Raw genomic sequence first — 26,764 nt, 5'->3', positions numbered from 1 at the left:
AAAACCAAAATATATTCTAATTCCAAAAAATATAATATAAAACAAGTTTCGTTTTTAAATGAGAAAATTATATTTTAAAACATTAATGGATATATAACATGTGTATATGATAATAAATGGTGGTTAGGATATACAATCGAAAATGATACAATGAAGAAGTAATGATTTGATTTTTACACCCTTGTGGACCTTCAGCCTCATTTAAATTTCCTCTGAAAGATGATATTTTAGTGTTGCCTAAATCTCATATTCTCTCGCTGGTCAATCCTTCCACTCCCACCAGTCGAACATATATATTATCTCTTGAAGAAATCTCACAAGCTAGCCAGGCTTCGTATTCCTTTAGATGAAGTAAGATTTAATTAATTTATAAACTATCTTAATTAAGCAAAATTTGTGAAGATTTTAAAAATTTCATGATCTGAATTACAAATAAATATATTATAATGCACATTGTAATCGATTTAGTATGATATATATATATATACATTAAAATATTTTTAATCAATAAAAAAAATTTTTAACATATTAAAACTATTATATAGCGCCATCTATTTTTTTAAAGAATAAAAATCGCAATATTTTTATAAATAAATATCCAGCCATGCTAATTGTTGTATAAATTATTAAAAAATAGTAAACGGATAATATTTCTTAAAAAAATTAAAAATCAGAAATCATATACATTTCGAAATATTCATTTCAAGTTTTAAACTGACCATAACATATTTTATCAAAAATTAATTTTGATGTTTTCGCCATAATCATCAATTATTAACTTAGCTATTGATATTAGATTCAATATTTGATAGCATCAATAAAAAGCAAAAAAGACGTTTTTTGGACCTTTAACCCCGAATATTTCGGTTAATATAGTTGCTAATGCGCTAAAATTTTGTTTATAATCTAATGGGAACATGTATAACCAGCCTACGATTTTTTATCGAAATCGAAAGGGGTCGACCGAAAAGTGATTGATTTGACATGGAATGACCCATTACGTTAAAGGTTCACAAAGGGTAGATGTTAACCCATAAATCTTAAAAAATTTTTACCCGCTCTCTCATGGTTTTGAAGGCAAAAAACTTCTCCTCGGTTAAAAAGGTTAAATTCTCTTGCCTGTTGTTATATTAAAAAATTGATTTTAATCAAATTAAGCTCACATGGCCTATTCCATTATAAAATATAAACCTGCCCGGCATTTGCCCAAAAAATCGCTTACACAGCCCACTCATTGTTAATATTTTTTAAAAGCACATCCATAACACGTGTTAAAAAATACTATTATATGTAAAGATAATTTTTTTTTAAAACTATTACCATTGGGCATAAATATATTAAAAAAATATATGACAACATGCAACTTTTAAAATAACTTGGTATCTATTTTTTGCTCAAATTAATAAAGATTAATTTTTTAATTCTTTGGAAAATGTTTCAAGTAATTTAACCTTAGCCCTTCATAGCACATGTGAAAAAATACACACGAAAATCTAGGTGAGGTTCTCTCGGATCCCAATTTAGATGCGCATTAATTTTATATATTTTGAACATATATTAAACAAACTCTAATAAAGTGACTTTAAATGTTATTTTAAAATTTTATGACAGCTTTTGCCACAAGTGTCAAAAAAGGGACAAATTATTTTAAAATGTAATAATATGATATAAAAAATATATATGAACGAAATTAATAATGTAGAATGTTTATTTTAGATTCAAATAGTATTATGTATAAGAAATATTTATTTATGCTTAATATTCTAAAACAGATAAGGAAAAAAGTTACATGGATGGTCAGGTGGTGTCTATGAATCCCAAGCTCCAGAAAACCATTATAACTAATAAATTACCGAGCAAAATCAAAATTAATTTTCAACTTACATTTTTTTTTCTCGTTAGCTTTCACTTTTTTTGGTGGTAAGCTCCTTCAACATCTCTCTCCACTTTATGTTATTCATACAATCTCTTTTATCTAATTTATACTTCTTTATATTGGCTCTAACTTTATGGCCCCATTGAAGTTTTGGCCTTCCTCTTTTACGTTTGCCCATCACTTCCAAACTCTCAACCTTATTTCCTATGTAGTTCATAGGCCTTCTCATTGTGTGCCCATACTTACATACTTTATAAAAATATTAAGTTACTAAGATGCAAACAAAAATTTAGAAAATTTTTTAAGTAATAACATTTTTTAATAACTGGTTTCTGCATTGTACCACATATGCTTTGAAGGGTTAATTTACGTAATATAAATATGTAAATTTTATAGTTTTTATGTATTCAATTAATATTAAATATTTTATGACATGTTTTCTAAAGATATATTACAAAATTCTCGCTATAAAAGAATTGTTAATTCTATATCCTAGCAAGCAATAAAATTCAAAAGTAAAAAATAATGTAAAATATAAAAGTTGCAATTTATTTCGCAAATACATACCATCTCATTTTATGATTTGCAATTTTTATATTATACAATATGAAATAAAATTCTATTGAAGAATAATAAGCATTCATAATTAATAAATCACAGCTTATATTTCCATCGATTAGGCCTATTCAAAAATGAATCGAATATTAACGAATATAAATAGTAAATTATTCGTTTATTTAATACGAAAACAAATTCGATTTGAATAAAACGAATTAATTCGAATCCAACATTTGAGGAATATTCGATTCTAATTTATATTCAACGAATAATTCATTTTTTCGAATATTCAAGTCAAATTTTTCGGAATTATTAATACATTTTTAATAAAATTTAATTATTTGTTATTTCTATTGTAATAACCTGACCTTTTTTGTCAGATTGTTTGTTATAAATCAGGCAGTAAAAAAATGTGTCAATATTATTTAATATTATTATATAATATTAAAAAAAAACGAATAATTCTAGTTGAGTGCATATGATTATTTTTTTATTCGTATATATATATACGAATGGTAATATTAGATTCGTATAAACAAATTGAATATGAATAATGCAATGTTTGATTCGTATTCGTTTTTGAATAGGCCCAGTATCGATTATAGAGATCTGCAAAGCCCGACCTGGTTTGTTATAATTTTTTATTACAATTTTACGAAAGGTCCACTATAAGCCCATTAAATTTTTTTGTGCAAATTTTCCGACTATCACATTTTAATTCTTATATCTAATTTTTTTCCCAATGTAAATTAAGCTCTTATATATCTACTCTATGGCTATTTATTTCTTTCTACAACAAACGTTTTATAAATAAATTATGTGTGATATCTGTATTTGTAATAGAATCATGTCATAAATAATTTGTTTATTTTATGAATTCAGTATATTATTCATAAATTTAGTATTTTTAAGTTAAACAGTTCTTAAAATACAAAAAAATGAGCATATTGTAATTTATTTTTAGTATTATTCAAAATATTAGCTTGAAATCCAAATATATCAAAATTTTAATGCCCAAGATGACCTATTAAAATTTTGCGAAAAATCAAGGTTTTGCCTGATTTTATGTGTATAAATTGTTTAGCCCGGCCTGAAAACTTTTTATGTGCGATTTATCCGGCCAGACCTGTTAAAATATTTTTTTTAATTTACCCAGCTCGTGGTTTGTGCTTTGCAGATCTCTAATCGATTGTTTTGTTAATCTAAAAAAAAATATAACATTATTTTATTATTGCATATTCTTTCCTTTTTTTGACCAATTTAAAAAATTTATTTGCATTTTTTATAAATTCTTAACATAATGTAGATAAAAGTTTTTTGAAAAAATAATTATGATCGTTAACTAGCATTTATGAGTGTCGGTTAAAATTAATAGTATCGACCGATACTGGTCGATACCTCGAGTATCATCATCTCTGATTTATGGCCAACATGTCTAATAAGCCTGTGAATGTAAGATAAAAAAAGCTCAGGTGAAATAGGTGAGAAGCTCAGAGGTGGGGAGGATAGAGAAGAGTTAGAGGGATGTGACACTATCATTAAGAAAGTTAGTTATAGTAATACAAGGAATCGAAACATTCTAATAATAAGATTTTTCCTTTATTTAATATATCCAGGTAACCTAATTTTAATGTATTAAATCCTTAAAATATTATTAGGGGTGTACCGATACCACTTTTTGGAGGCCGATCCGATATCATATCTAATTTTGTATTCTGTAAAGATCCGGTTTAAATTTTTAAATTTAAATATATTATAATGATCAGTTATAGTTTATATTCAATTCAATTGCTATTTATATAATAAGCAGAGTTGTTAACGCTCCTTTTTAAAAGTAGCTAGCTCCCGCTCCTACCTTCTCAAAAGGAGCTAGCTCCCGCTCCAAGTAATGGAGTGCCACTCCATAACCGCTCCTTTGATTTTCATTTTTTAGAAGGTATACAAAACAAAATCATATTTTTTTTTATCAAAAAGTTTTATTTTATTAAATAATCTATCAAAATATTTATAACTTTTAGCTTTTAAAAGTAATAAATTTTTAAATTAGAATCTAACAAACATCCACACTTCTCCCCTAAGACCTGTTTTGCAATACTAATTAGGCATTCCATAGGAGCACTAGAGGGAAGCGGGGTATTGTATTTTATAAAGATATTAATTCAGGGAATTTATCTTCAAAAAAATCTTAAATCTATTTGTATTCAAATGAAAGATTTGAAGCTGCTCACTTTTGAAAATTAAATAGTTTTATTTAAACACAAAAGACATCTTGCCCTTAAATTTGGATTAACATTTTTAGAAGTTTAATATATTATTTGTATGATGAAAATGTTCATCTATGATCTCTAAATCCATAATATCGAAAACTAATTTTTATTATATATCTATAAAATGAATATTAATATGACTTACATGATTTTCCAAAAAATTTTCAATATTAAAAGGAAGGGGTTTTTAAAAAAATGTAGCGCCGCTCCTTAACAACTCTGATAATAAGTAATAACATTAATTTACATAATTAATAAACAAATATATTATGAAATTTGAAATTAATATATCGAAGATTTCTTTTTAGAAATACCGAAATTTCCAATTTATCTGTTAATATCACTAGCATCACTAAAAACAGATTCTGAAGAGATTAATGAACACTTTTTAAACAGAATGCGAAAAGAATAACTATATTGCAGAATGTTTATTAACTAATTATTACTATTAAAAAAATTAAACATAAAAATATGTTTCGATTTTATTAATAAAAATAAATGGTTTTAACTTTTTTTTAAATTTTGTTAAAAGCGCCATTTTATATCGGATCAGATCGAAAAATTTTATAATATTCGATAACCGATATTTTAAAATGGGCGAAATATCGGCCCGATCCGAAATAAAATATCGGTACATCCCTAAATATTATTATAATAAGATGAAAAGAAAATACGCTTCTTTATTCAAAAAATAATAATACCTGAAAAAGCGTCATTTAATAAAATTACGTATGTATATCTTTTTACAGCCATTCACATCGCGTAAAATTCGATATAAAAGGTGGAATAAAATAATATGTACATTCTCTACAGCCAATCTGAAGGTTATAAACAGGCTCACACAACAAAAATATCGATGTTGAGAACAATGTGTTAATATCTTTCTTAATAACAAAATAAAACAGCATTTGGTCGTTAAAAGATGTTTACAATAACATAATAGTTGGTTGTCTAGTTACCACAACATCATATGTAAATTTTAAAAAAAATTTAAATAATGATAAAAGTTCTAGCCAATTATATATTGCTAAGAAACATGCCAGGGATGGGTGGAGGGTCTGCAATTTTTTATGTTATCAAAAAAATTATATATAAAATCGATTTATTTTATTACGAATATGATTAAATTCTCTATTTTTAATAGATTTTAAAACCAATATAACAAATATGATACCACCGATATCTCTACAAATTTAAATATATAAATATTCTTTGTTTTCTTTGGCCTATATTTTTGTTTAAAAAGATTTTATTCGCCCATATGATTTTTTCATATTTTGATACATGGATAAGGAATCCATTCCGATATCGCAGATCGATTAATATTTATGAACATTAAATTTGACAGATTAATCAGCCATAATAAAGATCATAAGATGAAGGCCCTTTTCATACTCGCAGTAGAATAAAGTTAAACATAAGTATATATTTAAATACCAAATATCGTTCATAAATGGAAATTTAATCTCCTATGCGATTGCTCAAATTTTTCAATAGGTTATTTTATATTGGGTATTAAATTTCTATGTACATTAAGAAGAGCTAGTCCATTCAATCGATTTTCTGATTTCGTACTTCTGAGATAGGTTTTTATTCTCCATAATGAAGAAAAGGTCCTCTCATATGTACTTATATAATTGGTATGCCAAAATATATAATGGGAAAAGCTCCATTTTTTAAAAAATATGCAATGCCTCCATGACGTTTCTTTGAGCAATATTTACTAAAATAAACTCCTGCTAAACTCAAAAATCAATTGTCTTTCTACATTTATATTCTTCAAATAAAAATGAGCTAAATATTTCAATTTTCAATATCAAGATTTAATATATTTTTATAAGGATTCCGGTAATAGTAATTGTAAATTAGATTGAGCCATATAATGAATCACAAATTGTTCATTGATTTGAATTAAAATGTATCCATAATTGGAATAAAAATAATTATTTTATAGTAATCATCAATTGAGTCCACATCACTTGCTGGCTACGCGCCTTAAATCTAAAAGAATAAACTTTGCTAAATTAATAAATTGTATACTTATTTTTTTTATATCATATCCACCACTTTATTCATCAGGAATGTATTTCTAAAACCCTATCACCTTGTTGCCCGTTATTTCAACCCTTACGTTTACGAATATGGCTTGTCCCTTTCGCCGTTACCATCAAAGGCAATCGATTATTGATACCTCCACTCAACCTGAAAAATAATCAAGTCCCTGACAGCAACTCATTCGAATACGCACTGCAAATGAATTACTCCTCGGTTCCTGGGTTCGAACACTTAATCACTAATAAGACCTACACCGAAAGTAAAATTATTATTTGACTCCTTTTAGGCTTATAATAAGAGAATTTTTTTATTGTTAATAAGACTGCATCGATTCACTACATTTTCACATTCGACTAATTTTTCACTCATCTGAAATATATTGAAACTCAATCGATACTTGCATAATAATTTGCATCTTACTTATTTTATAATTTGGACTTAGACATTATAATAATCTAAAGTCTTTACCTTGGATAATCTAAAAAGGTTGGCGATGAGTAGCAATCATCTATATATTTGGAAATTACTGTCGGAATTTTTTGAAATCTGATTTTTAGAAATCTATACATTGATAGTTGTCCGTGTTTTTTTGAAATCGGAGTTATTTATTTAAACTTATTTATATTTTTTCATTTTTCTAATACATCTAAATGTTTGCATAGATTCGATATAAATACATTTTTTATTTTACCCTCATAAAATCATGTTTCAAATCACACTTTGCAAAATTATCTTTCTCTTTATAAAAAAACTTGAATAATTCATTTTAAATTAAATATTTCAGAATTGAAATAATCTCCGTATCTATAAATAATCGTTTTTCATCTTCTGTTAATTTAATTTTTATCTAACAACTTCCTATCATCTTAATAATATAAAATTGAGGGAGACTTATATAACCTAATGTTAAATTTCTTACATTTTCGATATATCCGCCGAGCCGCGATTCGGTTCGACCAATATAAGTTCGGAATTAGTTTTAGATTAAGATTTGATTTGAGAAAAAAGATACTTTTTCGCCAACCACCAGATTTGAATCCCGCCCCCCCCATGCCCGAAGGCAAAGGCTCTTCTTCACCTTAACTAGTGTTGAAAAGCCGATTTTTAAAAATGGCTAACTCGTTATTTTATTCAGAAAATTATTATGGAAGCCTAAAGATTTTGTTTACAGATGACACAAAGGTTTGGACATCTATTAACGAAATCTCGAGGCCTAGACAATATTTTTCTGGCTAAAACAAAGCCGTTTAACAACATTATCCCTGACTCATATTATAAAATAACAATATACTATATTTTAAATGAAACTAATGTAATACATTTTTATTTGTTTACTTTTCTTCCAATATTATTAAATTTTTTTACCCATTGATATATCCGCTTTTGTTATCGGATACAATGTTTTAAATTGGGTTAATTATTTTTCAATTTATTGGATCCTTTTTTTAAACAGTGATTTTGCTTAATTGCATCTGTTTAATTTATTTAATCATTGTTTTTAAAGTATTTCTCGCTGCCATAAATACTTTATTTTAAAATGAAACTATTTTTAGTTTTTATTCATCTTGATTATGGATATCACATTCAGACCCCTGTGACGGGGGATTGGGTTTCTCCTTTATTCGATGATGGATGTTTATCAATTATTTGTTCATAATAAAGGTAATTATGGTTTTTGTTAATAAAATTTTCTATTAAAAATTAAATTTGAGAATTAGATGAAGGGATGAATATTTTACCATAACTAATTAAAAAAATATAGAGATGTACCGATGTTTTTTATCGGACCGGGCCGACATTTCACCTATAGTCCGATATTATAAGATTTTCCGATCCGATCTTATAAAATGGCATCTTAAATTGAAAAAATTTTATATTATAAAAATAAGATGTTATTAAAAAATTTTTTAAAGTTATATCAAAAAACCATTTATTTTTATAAATAGGATCAAAATCCATTTTAATTATTAATTTAAATATTTATTTCAAATTTGTAATATATTTGTTTATATTTATTATGTAAATAGATTAATTTTATTTTATAAATAAGTATTTGTCATTAAAAATATTTTATATACTTTTTGATTCATGAATATAGTTAAATTATAGATGTTATTAAAAAGTATATGAGATGAGTAGATGTATGCATTAAACGAAACGATTAGTATGTTTACAGGATACAAAATCAAATATGATATCGGATCGGTAATCAACCGATATCAATTTAATATTGAATCAGGTCTTCCAAAGAGTGGTATCGATGCATCCCGAAAAAAATACAACTGCTTATACAAAAATAGGTGGAGGAGATTGTATAATTAATACGGGAATGACTTGCTTATATGTAAATGGTTTGATAGGAGGATAGTAGTTCAACTGAAGGACTCAGCATCTCAGAGATATTTTGGATGAAATCTAATATATAATGTATTTTAAAAATCTTAATTTTTGGTCTTGAACCAGGGGATCGAACCGGACCCAAAAATTTTGAACCCGTATTGCTAATCCTTTTTTTAAATTTTATAAAAACCCAAAATTTGGAAATTTTTTTGAACCCGGTCTCAATCGGTTTCAGTTAATTTTATATTTTAAATCATATATTAAGATATTTGTATAATTAAAAATACAAATATTAATAATTTAAATGATAATTTTTTTAATATCTTCAATTTATTTAAATATAAACGGTATAAATCCTTAAATATTATAGATTACTTAGTGATAAATAATAAGATTTGTGCAAAAAGGCATCTAGTTAATTTATAGTCAGATTAAAACCATATTCACGCCCATTTTATTTGTTGATACTAGTTCGGATTCGGATGAAGTTATGAACAAGATGATTTAGAGAAATTGATACAGATTAAAGAAAGGCAGGAGAAAATACTTAAAAAGGGCTAACGATTGTAGATAAAATTAAAATTTAAAAAGTTTAATACTTACAAATAATTTTATATTTAGAAATAAGTTTTAATATTTACGATTTGTTTCGAATATTTATTTTGAATAATATGAAAAATTTTAAACTATACGATTATATTCTAATATTGGATAAAAAAATTATTAGACAAATGATATATTTTCCTTATTCATATTCGAATCTTATTATTTTGTTATTCGTAATGATTCGTTTTAGATATATATAAAGTATTCGCCAAAATTTTAGTTTTATTGATGAGAGGTGGTTCCCAAATTTTCCATTATTTAAACGTTAATACAGTATATTAATACCTTCAATATGAACAAATAATTGTGTAGGGCAATAATAAATCATCAACAAGCTATACAATCTAAAATAAGATATGCAAAACCATCATCTGACAATATTTTACAAATAAAGAGGTAAAAAGTCACGTCAAACGAAGGAGAAATAGTGACTGGCTCGTCACTCTTGACGGGTTAGCTACTAGTAAAATCAGACCCAATTCGAGCTTCACTCATTTAAGGGGGGGGGGGTAGACAAAAATGGGGTTGGGGCAGTAAAAAAAATTTCGACACCATAGAACGAATATTTATGTTATTTGAGCATAAAATTGAAATATACTATTTTACTTGAAAAAACCATATAAAGATATACAATGATCAAATATGTTAATAGATGGAAGATAAGAATTGACTTATGGCTGGAAAGAAATAAGTTGATTTAATGATATTACAAATATTATATTATAACGTTGATATTGTTTATATACAAGCACAATTAAACAATATGATTCAATTATAAAATATGTAATTTAGAAAATATTTATAACTATATTACAATTGGAATTATGTAAATAATTGAGCAGTGTAAAATTAACAAAAATAAAGCATTAACTATAATTTTGGTTGAGATATATTTTTAAATGCCTTGAAAACATTTCCAAAATTAATCGGTTTTGTTTTTCCATGTCCTAATAAAACACAATAGAACGTTCTTATATAATAATTCTCTTTAATGATGAAATGTTGATTCACAACTCTATGGGGATGATCTTAACTGATACAGAATATTTGAAGAGCATTTGGAAATGCAATTTTATATGTGTATAGAAATTTGGCAAAATCTGATTTAACACAATCTTTTAAATTTTCTAAACTTTTAACAAATATTTTTTAAATAATCTCAATTTCATATATTAATCTCTCTTCAGTAATATTGGTTGCCAACAAGGGTTAGAAAATTAAATTAGCTATCTTGTAAAAATATGCTAATTAGTTTATACAAAAAAATTGGAAAGATCTTTTAGTCTTATTCTCTTCTATATATTCTGCAATTATAATATTTCTCAATGCCTCTTTACACAAGAACTTTCTTTCAATTGAAAAACCAGTTTTGGCATATTGATTCACCATTCTTTAAGTTATATATCTTACAAGGAGGACAAAAAACTGCATCAGCTTTAATTAATTATTCAACCTATACATATTTATAAAACTTTAAAGAAAATCTTCTTCCATTAACAGACTTGTGAGTGATGTTATGTGTGATACATGATATCAGTTGTAAAATATTTGCAATAAGGATAACTTAAAAATCTAACCTATACATTTTGCTCATGCTCATTTTCCATATTCTGAATCTTGGCTAACTACATTTATATATTCTCATTACAATATGAGGTGCGTTGGCTCTGTTAGGTATTTAAGCAGACATGAATAAATAGTTTTTAAACCGAAAGTCGTTTGAACAACAGTTATTTATTTTCCATTACATTTCTATTTTTAAAAAATTTATCAAGATAATATAAAAAATATTTAGTAGGCAAAAAAAAAATTTGGGGCAGTGCCCCCCCCACCTCAAATAAACCTAGAATCTGGCTTGAATAAGATATAATTAGTTATTGCTTCTTTCAAGGGGTATATTATTTATCTTAGTTTTCTTAGGGATTTTTTTATGTTTATTTTTTTAACATAAATAAAAGGGATGTTATTTTTATGATTGGTTTATTTTTTTACATATAATTTACTTATTTTTATAAAAATTGGTTATTTTTGGAAAAATTTGTAAAAATATGTATTAATCTAATATAAACTTCCGATTATTATGAGAGGATAATCACCTTTTTACATTTTTCTAAAATGTCGCATATATTATTACTAAGAAAAAGTAAAATTTAAGCCTCCAACTCCAAACATCGTGTGAGTTATGAGCATGTGAAAAAATGGGGCATTTTGGGCAAATGCACTCCTTTTAATTTTAGATATCTTATTACGATATAATTGAGTTAGAAGTATCATTTAAATTTCTTTAGATAGCTTATTAAAGATTTAAGGTGTCATTTCGTCCATGAAAATCAAAACACCTCGGATTTATTTATTTTTTATAAAGTAAATATCACTAGAATTCATTACGCAGATAAAAATAAATATGAAAAATGTTCTTAAAACTAGGTTTCAACAAAAGTTTCATAGTTTTATGTCTCCTAAGAAAATTTATATACGTTTTGTGAAAATTATTCAATTTACAATATATATATAAATTAAAAATTTTTTTTAAATTAAATTTTGTTTACAATAAAATTATCAAATATTGATTTGTACTTGGTAGTTAAATCACTTATTGTATACAAAAAATAAAAGCGACCAATCCCTTATTAATATTTGAATGGAACAAACATGAAAAAAAAATGATAATATGCCCCTCGAAAAAAGCAATAACCAATAATAATATTAATAGCAGAGTGTAGGATCGAGTTTGAAAAAAGATGGGTCCCGATTTAAAAAACAGCTAGTATAGTCCTGATCCGCACCGATTTTTATTATCGATGCAGCCTTAATCAAATATTTAAAAATTACATGACTATAATTATAGAGTTCTAACTTCACTTTTAGTAGAAATTGATTTTGAGTTAAAATATTTTGCTTAAAAATTTACCCCACCCCCAACAAAAAAACAAATTAATATATTTTTGTAACCAATATTGCTTAGGTAGGAATACGCTGCCTTTGGATCCTGCCAACTTGGATACAACCGATAGGCGGGTTTTAATCGGTTCTTTATTAACTATTAATGTATTTATTTTTAAAAAATGAAATTTTATAAATATAAAATTCTTTTGACTAAATTTATTGTGAAATTAATAAGAGTATTTTTACAACACAAAAAAGAAGTAGTGTAACTAGACATTTTCCTTTGGTGGTGCCAAATTTTCATATGTAAAAATCAGGCACTCGTAACAAATGTTGCGTTCCTGTTCCATTCCAGTTCCTGCTAAAATAACATATTTCGGGACGTTACGGAACGCATTCCTAAGAAATATCTAATTTAATTTCTACTTTATTATATATTATTAAATTATGTATTATAAATAAGATATTTTTTTATAAAAAAAACACCTCTCAACACTAATATGGTGACAATATTATCCATTGAAGTTTAAAATTTTTATTTTACAATATTAATTTTTTAATAGAACAGTTAAAATAGATATGATTTAAATTTTTTTTTATAATTAAATTCTTAAAATCACACATATTACTAAACAGGATAATAATATTATTATTAGAAGCTAACTGGAATTAAGAAAATAAAAAAACGAATAAGCCATTATATATAATTATGTAAATAATTGAATGGCTAGTGATAATTGCATTCATTTCTAAAAATTTTTTTATAAAATGACAATATATTATATCTTTCTGCGATTTTAGGATTTTGAAAATTTTTCAATTATTTAATCAATTTTAATATTTTTTAATATTACATGTTCGATGCTCATAATGACAAGTTAACTTAACCGTATTTGTCCCATTGTCGTTCGAACATACATTTTATCAAAGAAAATATCGTTCACGACAAGATTTAACAGGAATAGATAAAGTATAAATTTTGAGTTTCAAGAAAGGATTACATAGAAATACATTGTTTTTGAAAAAAATTTCTCTAAATATTAAATATCAAACAAAATTTTTTTTGTTCAAAATTAAGGAAAGGCAATGTATAAAGGTTTGTTAATGGGAATATAATAATGTCAAACTTAAAATTAGGTTGGTATAGGATTAAACCCTTTCAATGCTTTGTTTATATCACAAAATCGTTTATCTAATTCCGGCCATATTTATAAACAATAAATGTTGACTTTTTGTAATCTATATATTGATTTTTAATATCTATGGTATAAAAAAAATCGAGTATATATATTTCAAAGGTGATTTTTTAACGATTATTTGAACATATCGTTGTATATTAAATCGAGATGAAAATATAACAATTTGGTCATATAATTTTTTAAATCTTAATCCCTTTTTATTTCATGATGGGTGATTCAAGAATTTTATTGTCGTAACTAAGAGTTATTAGCACTCCATTCACGTAATGTAATAAATTCTTTTTTTATTATACAGTTTTTTTTATATAGATTTTAATTTACAAATAGTTTACATGATATTTTTAATATATATTTTTAAATTATGTATATATGTTTTACTTTTAACGTTCAATGTATTATTTTAAAATTGATTTTTAAATAAATAGTGTTATTATTTAAAAAAAAAGAATAATAATTGTTTTTAAAAGATATTTTATTAGCTAAAAGTCCTCTAGCCTGATGTAATATCTTCAAGATTATATTTGCCTCTATATGATTTTTATTTTACAGCTTCACCTAGTGGCATAAGGAGCTTCTATTTTTTTTTAATCCAAAATTTTCTTGAACTTGTAAATACTATTTCTGGTAAGCCACTGACGAGAAAAAAAATATGAATCGTTTGTAAATTCAAAAAAGAAACATCATGAGGGATGGTAGCCACACATGTATTCACTAGTGTTATTAAACGGCTCGTTTCGAGCCTATTTCCTCAAGATTTTGCTCATAGAATGAACAAAAGTTTAGACATATATTATCGAAATCTCAAGGCTTAGGCAATATTTTTCTGGCTAAAATATTGATTTAGACGTTTTAAAAAATCGGCTCAAAACGAGCCGTTTAATATCACTAGTATTCACTGACACAAGATTGAATTTATAGGCATAATAGTGTATATAAAATGAATGGGATTAGTCCTTTGGAAAAGGTCTTGCTCCCATTATTATATTTCATTTCTAAAGAATGCGATTGATTTTTGGTTTTGGCAACTTTTATACATGTAAATGAATGACATTTGCATCATTTTTAAAATATTTGCAATTTTTTTTTAAAGTTGACCTTTTTAAAATGATAATATTTGCATTTTTTGGTCCGTGCATGCCTAAGTTCCCTAAGGCAAAAATTTGGTGGTGCCTAAACTGACTTTTTTTTTATTTTCTGCTAGTGCCTGGGCAGGAAAGTATTTTTTTTATTGAGAATTACAATTTTCGTATTACGCAAAAAATAAATATTTTAAGGGTATATTATTTAAAGTTTGCAAACCATGCCAAGCAAATTTAAGCACGAGAGGGGTATTATTAACTTTGAATATTAGATTTTGTATATTACTAATATTTTATGTGCATTCAAATTAGATCATTTGTTATATCAAAAATGGTAATTCCATGACAAATCTACCAATGATTCGGCCGACCATCTCAAAAATGAATATAACTTTGCATGCTAGTTGTTTATGTTGTAAATGTTAAGAAAATCAAAATTTTAGAGTGCTAGCTCAACCAGATCCAAAGATATACGCCTTCAAAGTCGAAAATCGCGGTTCGTGATTTTGTGTGATTCCTTTAAATCGTGTTTTTTTAAAAAAATACTTAAGATAAAGTTACAAATTATATTTAAAATTTTACGTTGGAAAATATAAAAAAAAATTAAAAAATTTCAAGTGTTTTCTTATTTCCGGTAAAAATAAAAAATTAACATTGTTATGAAGAGATTTTTTTGGGTGTTAATATTCACTAAAAATGTTTATTACCCTTATATTAAACGATTTAATAAAAAATCTCGATAGCCATTTTTGTTTTTTTAATTTTATTTGAATTTTTATTATTTTTATAAATAAAAAAATATAATATAGATGGCGTTATATTAAAATATTTTTTTAATATATAATTTTTAATAAAAATATGAATAATATTCTGATTAAAATTAAAAAATCAATTGAGTATAACCAAGAATGATGTCCTGGGGCGATATGTAAGCAGGCAGCCCATACAGATATTATTTTATTGACGCTATATTGTAAATAAACATATTTTAAAATTTTATATTCAAACTATTATAATTTTGCGCTTATTAATAGAAATACATAAAGCCATAATTTGTAGATATATCCTTTCATTTTTGTGGATCTACTATCGTTATTATTTGTAATTTAAGATTTTATCAGTTTATTTTTTTTTTTCCTTTCTTTCTATTACATTTTTTAATCGATAAATAGAAAAATTTAATTATCAATCAATGATTGAAAAGAACATAAGGTTTAAAATAATATTTCTTTTTAACTTTAAAATTTTTTTTTAAATTTAGCATTAAAAATTGTAATAATGAAGTTGCTTTGTACCAATCTTTTTTTTAGAGAGGGCCACAAATCTTTTTCAAAAAATCTACAAAAGGTAAGTTTATTTAGATTATGGATTAAAACATTTTTCATTTTAGATTCTGGATTTGACAATATATATTTTTTTATTTTTGGATATCGTGATTATTTTAAATATATAACTAGGTGACCCTAAGCATGATTAAAAAATCTAAAGGTCTATTAACAATAGATCAATCATTATGTCATTCATGTCGCTTATAAATAAGGAATTAATTGAGGATACATCTGAAAATGAAGAGCCCGAACCAGCCCCATCCAGTTCAACGTTGGATATAATAAATGTATCGCTAGAAGAATTGGGCCAATCCCCAATAAAAAAGAAAAGAAATATCCGAAAGAAAAACTTAAAGAAATAACAAAAGTAATGTCAAACCATATTTAGAAGCAACCTTCCTGAGTCTGATATACAAAATAATAAAAATGAGGAACTTCTTCTAAATTTAAAAGATAACTATCCAATTATTTCTAAGGAAAAAAAATATCAACTTTTTACTATGCTGCCTCCAACTTGGACCTATCAAAAAATTCAGATGGAGTTCAAAGCCACGAATTACTTGGTGAGAAAATCTAAAAAACTAATTGAATCAAAACGATTTATGTCATCCCCCAATATAAAACCTGGGCGAACAATTGATCAGGAAACTGTAAATATTATAGAAAATTTTTACTCCTCTGATGAAGTTAGCCGCGCGATGCCCGGGAAAAAGGACTATAAATCCATAATAATCATAGGGAAAAGGAGCAGTCTCAAAAAAGATTAATTTAAAACCATTTAAAAGAATTATATGAACGATTTAAAGAGATGCACCCGATAATTAAAGTTGTATTTTCTAAATTTGCAGATTTACGGCCAAAAAATTGTATTCTGGCTGGATCAAGTGGAACACACAGTATGTGTGTTTGTGTAATTCATCAAAATTTTAAGCTTATGTTTGTAGATGCTAATTTGGCAAAACTATTAGCTAGGCCAGAATATCCATTACATAACTATAAAAATATTTTAGCCCAAGCGATATGCAATCCAGCCCTCCCTATTTGTTATTTAGGAGATTGTAACTATTGTCCAGGCTTATTCTCAATTAAAGAAAAATTAAATGATGTATTTACCCAAAATGACATAGATCATATATCCTTTAAACAGTGGGTATCTGTTGATAGAAGTAATCTAGAAACAATAACAAAATCTTCTCAAGAATTTTTATTTTTTTTTGATAGCATATTATTATAATAATGGCAATATAGAAAACCTTATATGTGGTAATATCAGAGTCACTTCAACATGATGTTATTGCATTACATTTATACCAGACTAAAATGATAAAGTTTTTGACCAATAATTCAACAAAAAGCCAAACAAAATATATTACTGCTCTGACGGATCATAAATTTCAGCTATAATGAGTGTCTATAAATTTTGAGAGGGGTCTACTTTCCTCAAAATTTATCTGCCCAATATAAAAACAGAATATTTTTTATAAATCTGTGTTATCATGAATCAGATTTTACAGCAGCTGAATGGCATTTTTCAGCTACATCCCATGGAAAAGGTCCATGTGACTGCCTTGGCAGAACATTAAAAAGATTAGCAGCACGTTCAAGCCTTCAGCGCATCAGTTCTGGCCACATTTTAACGCCAATTGATTTATATCAATTTGCGAAACAAAACATGACATCAGCAAATTTTACGTATATAACAAACGAACATAACAATAGATTAAACTTCGAAAAAGATTCAGTTTAGCACGTCCCATTCCAGGAACTCGGGAAATACATGCTGTATTTCCTTTGAGTTTAAGTAAGCTTAAATCAAAAATATATTCATATGCAGAGGACTTTCAAATTAACAGTATCTCAAATGCAGATAATTTGCCTTTTGCCGATAATTTGTTTTTTGCCGATATTAAAGGATTCATAACATGTGTTTATGACGATTTTTGGTGGTTAGCCACAGTACTAAAAAAGAATGAAATTACTGAGGAATATTTCCTTTTTACATCCCCATGGACCATCACCATCCTTCTTTTACCCCACAATTGAGGAAAAGATATAATCAAATAATAACAATAGTAGATCCTATTACAGTGATAGGACGTATCTACAAATTATCGTCTCAAGAAATTCTATTAATAAGAACCAAATGGGATAAGATTAAAACAAGTGGTATTTTTTTTTATAATTGTTTGTGTATAAAATTTTAAAATATGTTTATTTTACAATATAGCGTCCAAATAAAATAATATTTGTATGGGCTGCCTGCTTACATATCGCCCCAGGACATCATTCTAGGTTATACTCAATTGATTTTTTAATTTTAATCATAATACTATTCATATTTTTATTAAAAATTATATATTATAAAAATATTTTAATATACCATCTATATTACATTTTTATATTTATAAAAATAATAAAAATTCAAATAAAATTAAAAAAAAAATGGCTATCGAGATTTTTTATTAAATCGTTTTATATAAGGGTAATAAACATTTTTAGTGAATATTAACACCCAAAAAAATCTCTTCCTAACAATGTAAATTATTTATTTTTACCAGAAATAAGAGAACACTAGAAATTTTTTAATTTTTTTTTATATTTTCCAACGTAAAATTTTAAGGGCTATAAAATGATATATAATTTGTAACTCTATCTTAAGTATTTTTTTAAAAAACACAATTTAAAGAAATCACGCACTTCGCGATTTTCGACTTTGAAGGCGTATATCTTTGGATTTGGTTGAGCTATCACTTTAAAATTTTGATTCTCTTAACATTTACAACATAAATAACTAACATTTCATTCATTTTTATGAAGGTCGGCCGAAAATCTCGTTTTTTTGATCGATTCGTGGAATCACCCATATAGATTAATAAAATAAAACATAGTTATTAATTATTGAATTATGTAAGCTTATTCGCTTACATGGAGTAGTTTTAAATCACATTCTTTTATAATTAATCGAAATGAAGTTAAAATCTTATAATAATCAAGTGATGAAATTTAAATTTATGTGATCAACCCTCCTTTTATATTTATTTTTTCATATATTTTTTTAAAGTGTTTCTTCTTCTTTAAAACAATTATCTGTCATAACCAATTATTTTTATCTGATATTCGTTTCAATATCTTTTCCTTTATTTAAACCCTACTTGAGGCACGAAAGTGGATAACCGCCACCACTACCCTCTAACTCGGACCGAGAATGAAGTTGGCCAGAAATTCTGCGGCGATCCCGATCTGGCTTATTTTGATTATCGGGCCTTGTGTCGAGTAGCTTCTCAGTTAAATCCGCAAGATGACGCTTTGGAGATTCATCTCTCTCATGCCACATACACCTGCCTCAACATGATCATAGATAATCTTTCCGATCTAACCGATTGTATTAATTCCTTAACGAATAAGAAGCTGGATGATGGGGAAAAGTTACACTTATTTATTTGTATCTCTACCCAACGCTAATAATTCTCCAAAAAATGTTGGAAAGATTATTTTAATTTATTATTTATAATATATATAATATTAGCTATATAAAAATGAAAATTTATATTAATTTTTTAAATCAAAAAGTTATCTATAATATCAAATTTATGCTAAAATCGATTAATATTTGTCTTCACACGAATAACTGCTTGTTTTAGTGAGTATCAGTTCTACATATTTCTTTTGGGAAATTTATCCAATTCTTTTATTTTATTATCCTTCTTTGCTAGTTAGGTTGATTCTTCTTCTAATCTCGTGATTCCCCAAATATTTTCTATTGGAACTTAGACTATTCCATACTGTAATATTATTATCGAATATGAATTTTTCAGTAGTGTTGGAATTGGATTATTTCCATGTTTTATCATAAATAATTATTACACATTTTTCATTGATTATCATTTTATTTTAAATCATAATTTTAATTTTATTATATGATAAATTACATTTTTATTTTTCTAAAGTATTTTAGTATATTTGAAGTGATGATACGCGTTTTCTAAATATAAAAATCGTTTATTTAAATAAATAATTTAATTTTATACAATATATTTTAAAATTTTACATTTTTGTTAAACTAAAAAAAATCTGCCTTATATAACAAAATATATCAAAATTTATATAAAAAAAATCAATCTATCAATTTATAAAAAAATCAATTTATATCAACATAAAAAAAACAATTTAAAGGTTAGTAATAATCGGTCATATTAACATTCAACCCTTTAAAAAAATGATCTCCACTCAGGTTTTTCTTACATGTGAATCTTATCGTCACTTCAGTCATGTTTCTCAATTGCTCCATTAGTCATTTGTTCGTATATCTTTAGATTGTTTGTTTGACCATCTGATTATCGTTTGTTGAATCGATTATCGAACATCATGAAACATCGTTGGTTGAGCATCATTGTTGAAACGTCGTTAGTTGAACATTGCTTGTTGATTTGCTGTTTGTATTGATCATCCCATTTCTCTTTCAAAATTTTATATATATATTTTTTTTACAAAATTTAATTTATTCATAACAATCATTTTCTATGTCGTATGTCATATTCTCGCTTTTGAACTTGACTTTGAATTTTAGAATCTTGAACTTGTTCACTTCTTCCACCTCTAAAAATTTTTTCTCCTTTGTAGAATTTTCATTTGATATTTTGTTGTTGTTTAGCCTCAGTCTATCTTTTCATTAATTTTTGCTTGTATCCTTATCACCTAATCATTCGCTTGAACATCATCTTCACACTAGCTGGTTCATCTCGTTATTTATTATCATTTTTATCAATGTTTGTAAATATATATTATGATCAATATATCTTAAATAAAATAATTTTGGAATAATTGAAATGATAATGGAATAAATAATTTATCAGAATCATTCATAAGAATAAGAATCATAATAGAATATTTGGAATTGTTTCGTTAAATATAATAATAATTTTTTTTATTTATTATTTTTATTTTTAAATTTTACTCCTTTATTTTTCAATTTAAACACTTTTTTTATATCATAATTTCTCTTTAACTTGTTCTTTATAACAAAATTCCTTCCATTTTCAACATACGATCTCCATATCGTACTCCTAATCTCTCTTTCAACATCACGATATTTAATCACCTTTGTTTTAATTTTCTTTTCCAAAGTTTTTTTAAATTTTTTATTAATTATAAAAATATTTATTTTATTATTTTCTTCAATTTTTATTTCATTATTGTTTTTAATAACTATTATTTCTCCAATTGTTATCAAATGATTTATTTATTCTAATTTATAAGAATTTATTTCTTTTTTAACATTTAGTATTAATTTACATAATTCAATTTTATTCAAGTTTTTTTTATTATGATATTTATAATTATAATTTTCATGCTTTTTATTGTAATATGTACCTTCATAATTTTTACTATCTACTATTCTATTTTCCTCGATTATATTTACAAAATTACATTGCTTGATTAATTCTTGTATGGTATTATCATAATCATCCTCGACAATATTCACAAATTTATCTAGTATATTCCCAAAAACTGTTATCCAGGTCCTTCCTAACAATGCAATCTTATCACTCTGGACTACATAAGCAGTTAAGATTTGACTTTTGTCCTCGAATTTTGCCTTGACTTTGGTAGTTCCTAATACATTTATTGTGTTTCCATCATATCCAGTTAATTTAATATCTGATTTATTTAAGATTTTTACTCCAATCTTTTTCGCGATATGAATCGGTAGAATACTATACCTCGAGCCGGTATCAATCTGCATCAAAATAGGCATGTCGTTCAAATATACCGTGACCTTATAAGCATCGTTAGCTGTGTAATTATTATCGGTATCCATATTGTTTATGTCTAAATTGTATAAATTATATTCTTTTCTTTCTAGTTTGTCATTATCATCTTCTTTTATCTCTTCTATATTTACAGTGTTTACTTTATTTGTATATCGTGATTGATTACTGTCGTTGTTATGATATTTACAATTGCATACTTGATTTGTACCTCGATTTCCAATATTATGATTATCGTTATAACTTTGAATGCATCTTGAATCGTTATAATGTCTGTTATATCTGTAATTATAATGATTATTAAATCTATTATTATTATAGTCATTTTTATTATAACTAGCTCAATTATCAAATCTCGAAGAATTATTGTACGATCCTGGATAGTTTGCTCTGACGTTGTTGTAATAATTCGCGTTATAATTCTGATATCTAGGGTTGTAATTATTTCCTTGATATCTGGGGTTATAACTGTTTCCTTGATAAATATTTATTGAAAGTCATGGCCTCTTGTTTTCCATCGTTGTCTGTTATCGTAATTGGATTGTAAATTTTGTCGTTCCTGGTCTCCATATCCCACCGCTGCCACCATAAAGTATTTTAGTATATTTGAAGTGATGATACGCGTTTTCTAAATATAAAAATCGTTTATTTAAATAAATAATTTAATTTTATACAATATATTTTAAAATTTTACATTTTTGTTAAACTAAAAAAAATCTGCCTTAAATAACAAAATTTATATAAAAAAAATCAATCTATCAATTTATATCAACATAAAAAAAACAATTTAAAGGTTAGTATTAATCGGTCATATTAACAAGATCAATTACATTTTTTTATCTCTTTATATATCTTTTTTTTAACAATAATAAAAAAAATAACTGATACAAATTGATGTATAAAAAAAATGTTAATACAAAATTTTCACCGATTAAATTTAAATACAAATTGATGTAATATAAAATAAATCAATTGCCAAAATAAATTATAAAATAACATCGATCAACATATTCAACAAGTAGATTTCGGTTAACAATATTATTTTGAATAATTTAAATCCTTAATTAAATTTTCACTGATCTCTAGACGCATGATTCCTAGTAGTGAAAGCATAATATTTGTCAATAAGGGTTTAATAGAAACTATTCACTTTATTTATTTCATAATGAAAATATATACAGAAAAATATGCAAAAAAATGAGAATAAGTTTTTAAAAAAATTTAATATGTGAGAAAAATAGAAAGATGACAAATAATGGAGAGAATTTGTAATTTGAGATATTTTTAAAAATAAAATTACTAAAAGAATTAAAAAAGGGTAATAATAAAAATCAAAAAGGAGGATAAAAAGCGAGAAAAGTAATAGTTTTTAAAAGAATCAAATAATCTAAGCAAAAAATACAAAAAGAATGATCAAGCTGAGGAAAAAAATTAAATATAACAAAAAATTAAAGAAAAAATGGCATTGCAATATGTTTCTAAAATCACAATTAGAAAATAAAAAATTTCAATTTTAGAAAATAATAAATTATTATTTCCCTTTTTTGATCGGAAGTTTCTCATTTTTTGATTGGACTTCTCTTTTAATCTTATCTTTTCGTAATCTAGGAAAATATTTTCTAAATTCCAATCTGAAATTTTTTTTACACAATTTGTTAGTTTGTAATATTAAAATAAATTTAATTAAAATATGGTTATTTAGACGTAGAACGGAGCAAATCTGCCAAATATTCTTCAGCATTGCTTTCCACCCATCTATTTTTACCTATCTTAGTTATAACGCTAACTTTTTACACTTGCACTAGGCTTCTAAAAGGATCTAGGGTATCGTATTACATCTAAGGGTGAAAATCCAAACGAAGGTGTTTATTTTTGACAAAGATTCGCAATTAATGTAATCTGAGCTAACTATATCATATTCTTTATTGACGGATAAAACATTTATTTGGATAGATTCCGATCGCCAATACATCTCACCACCTCCTAAAACTCTATTTAGCAATCTTATTTCATTTAAATTTTTTATTTTACAAACCTAATAAATTCAGTCCTTTAATATCTTCGGTTATTCTGTATTTAAAACAATGGTCTTTACTTTCGATTTTTTTTCAATGTACCAAGTATTTTTTTAGAATATTATTTTTGTAAAATTTATGACATCAAATGATTTATAAATAATCTTTTTATATTAAAAAATATAAATCTAATCATAGAATATGCCCTAAATCTAATATTAATCTTTTAAAATAATTTTAAAGGAAAATTTTTAAATTATACGTAGTAAAAAAAATATTACATAAAGATATATAATATAGAATACTATTTAATTGCAGAGGAAAATAATCGAAATTCAATTCATTGTTTTAAATAATTAGTTTCACATTTTTATTATAATTAATTTTACACTTTTTAAATCAATTTGTTGAATTTGAATTCATGTTTTCACAGTTTCAAATAAAAATATTTTTCAGTTTTTGTTAGATTTTATCTAATATAGTGGGTTTGGTATCTAACAAAATTAATATTTCTCCTTAATATAAATATTACCCTCATTTTTCTTGCATAGCGCTAATAAGATCCACGTTCCCAGAATCTGATATAAACACTAACCCTTATCTTTGATTATTAGCCTAACAGCTAACGCGGTTTACGAGCTTGATATTAGGACTTAACCTTAACAGCGTAGTTCGGTAAAAATGAATAGAAACTTAGAGATTGCTGCGGTTAATATTGTCGAATGTAATGGATTTGATGTCTAATAAAATTAATAAAATTACAAATAATTAAAAATCTATAAAAATAATTATAAAACTGAGCATTTATTTTTTAAAAAAATGAAAATAATTTAAAAACTATGAATATAATTATTAACCTGTGAATATAATTATTAAACTGAATACAATTATAAAGCTGAAAATAATTAAACTTTAAAATCATATTAAAAAGAACTGCATCGATTTAGATGCATATAATTTGTTCCCTATAATCAGGGTTGGGCAGTTTTTCAGAAAATTGTATTTGGATATAGATACATAAAATTTTGTATTTAAAAGCACTAGATACTTAGCAAAAATTTCAAAAGGATACAAGATACTTGTATCTAGTGTTGATAAGCGGCTCGTTTTGAGTTGATTTTTAAAAACGGCTAATTCAATATTTTATCAAGAAGCCTTAAGATTTTGCTCATGGATGGAATGGCACAAAGTTTTGAACATTTATTAACGAAATCTTAAGGTTTAGGCAATATCTTTCTGGCTCAAATATTGAATAAGCCTTTAAAATCGCCTCAAAATGAGCCGCTTGGCAACACTACTTGCATATTATTTGAAAAAAATTATCTAAGATAAAAGGTACCTTTTTTAAAACTTTAATAGTAGTATAACAAATATCTGCAGTAGTGCAAATATATGTCTGATCTTTCAATCTTTTTTAAATCGTTCACCAATTTTTCTTAGCAATAATCTTCGAGAAATTTTTTTTAATGTAAATTGACAAATAGAAGATAAGAGAGAACTATAAAAATTACATTTTTGCAAATTTTTTTGTTCAACTATAGGTAATAATACATTATTAATTTTTCCCTGAGATATTGTTTTCTTTTTATTATTTTAAAACTCTAATATTGCACACAAATTGAACGTTTCAACGCAGCGTTTCAAAACGCGAATAATGCAGTTAATGTTTTTGCACTTTTCACAATTTCTTTATATTTTTTGAAATACTTTTTAAAGAATCATATAATTTTCATATGAGATTGGGAGAAGGTATTTTTAATGATATACATGTCTTGAAGTATGGTGATGAAATGCTCTAAACAGTTATCAAAAACAAAGATGAAGAGTTATTCAAAATAACTTAACAAAAAAAATGAAATTTAGATTCGATTTTTTTTACTAATCTTTTATTTTTAATATTTTTTTTAATTCTAGATGATTTTTTACATCAATCATTAATATAAAAATAAAAACATTAAAAATATAAACTGAATATCATTATATATGTGTTAATAAAATGATACAATATGCTTTTAAATGCTTGACTGTAGAGACACATATAAGTTTGTAACATTGATACTCTGCAGTAATTTTATTATTGGTATGTTCATGTTGGGTAATTTTAAAAAATCTTCTATTGAAATTGTATTCTCCTTGTGTAGTATCATTATTTTCACATTCCGATTCTATAATTATATCTTCAATATCATAATTTTTTGAGTAATGATGGATGTATTGCGATTTATATAAAATATGGTAGTTGTTTAGCAAATTACTATATGACGACCAACGTCATATATTATTTCCCTATCTTAAAATATATAAACTTGGATTAATTTTTTAATTTCAATTTTATTACTATTTAAATTAAATAATATCATTTTTTTTAATATCTGTATCTTATTTTGCTAAGTTGATTAAAATACAGATATTTTTAAATTATTTGTATCCTAGATACAAGATCTTTTGAAAAGTTAATAAAGAGACAAGATAAAAAAGTATCTTGTAACTTAAATATAAATATCCACGATACTGCCCTGCCTATAAAGATGTAAGAAACCATGATTCATAAAAAATAAAAAATTTGAAGATAATAAAATTTATGTAGCAAATAAAAAAGTTAGGAGTTAGGGGTTTTTATCCGTGTATTTAATATCAGGAGTATTTTTATCAGAGACCTGCAGAGGTACTATTTGCACGGCCCAGCCCGATTTTTTTTTTATTTTAAAAAATTTTCGGAAAATATTTTCGGCCCGGCCCAGGTTTTATATTTTCAGGCCCAGCCCGGAATTTTTTAAGATATATATT

The 26,764-nt window shown here is 25.3% G+C and overlaps 1 protein-coding gene across 5 annotated transcripts in view; it reads left to right on the top strand.

Moving 5' to 3' along the window:
* Window positions 1-26,764, top strand: part of LOC135923035 (uncharacterized) — a 155,717-nt gene that overhangs the window by 65,212 nt on the left and 63,741 nt on the right. For all 5 annotated transcript variants that reach the window (XM_065457634.1, XM_065457636.1, XM_065457635.1 and 2 more), the window contains 2 exons: window positions 6,781-7,015; window positions 19,352-19,619. In XM_065457634.1, the coding sequence (XP_065313706.1) occupies window positions 6,781-7,015; window positions 19,352-19,619 (503 nt within the window). The remainder of the gene's footprint in view (window positions 1-6,780; window positions 7,016-19,351; window positions 19,620-26,764) is intronic.

This window comes from Gordionus sp. m RMFG-2023, chromosome 1 (genome assembly GCF_954871325.1).
Source record: "Gordionus sp. m RMFG-2023 chromosome 1, tfGorSpeb1-WG-v2, whole genome shotgun sequence".
Taxonomy (NCBI): Eukaryota; Metazoa; Nematomorpha; class Gordioida; order Chordodea; family Parachordodidae; genus Gordionus; species Gordionus sp. m RMFG-2023.
Note: the sequence above shows the minus strand (reverse complement) of the source record. Positions and strands in the feature narration are given on the sequence as shown.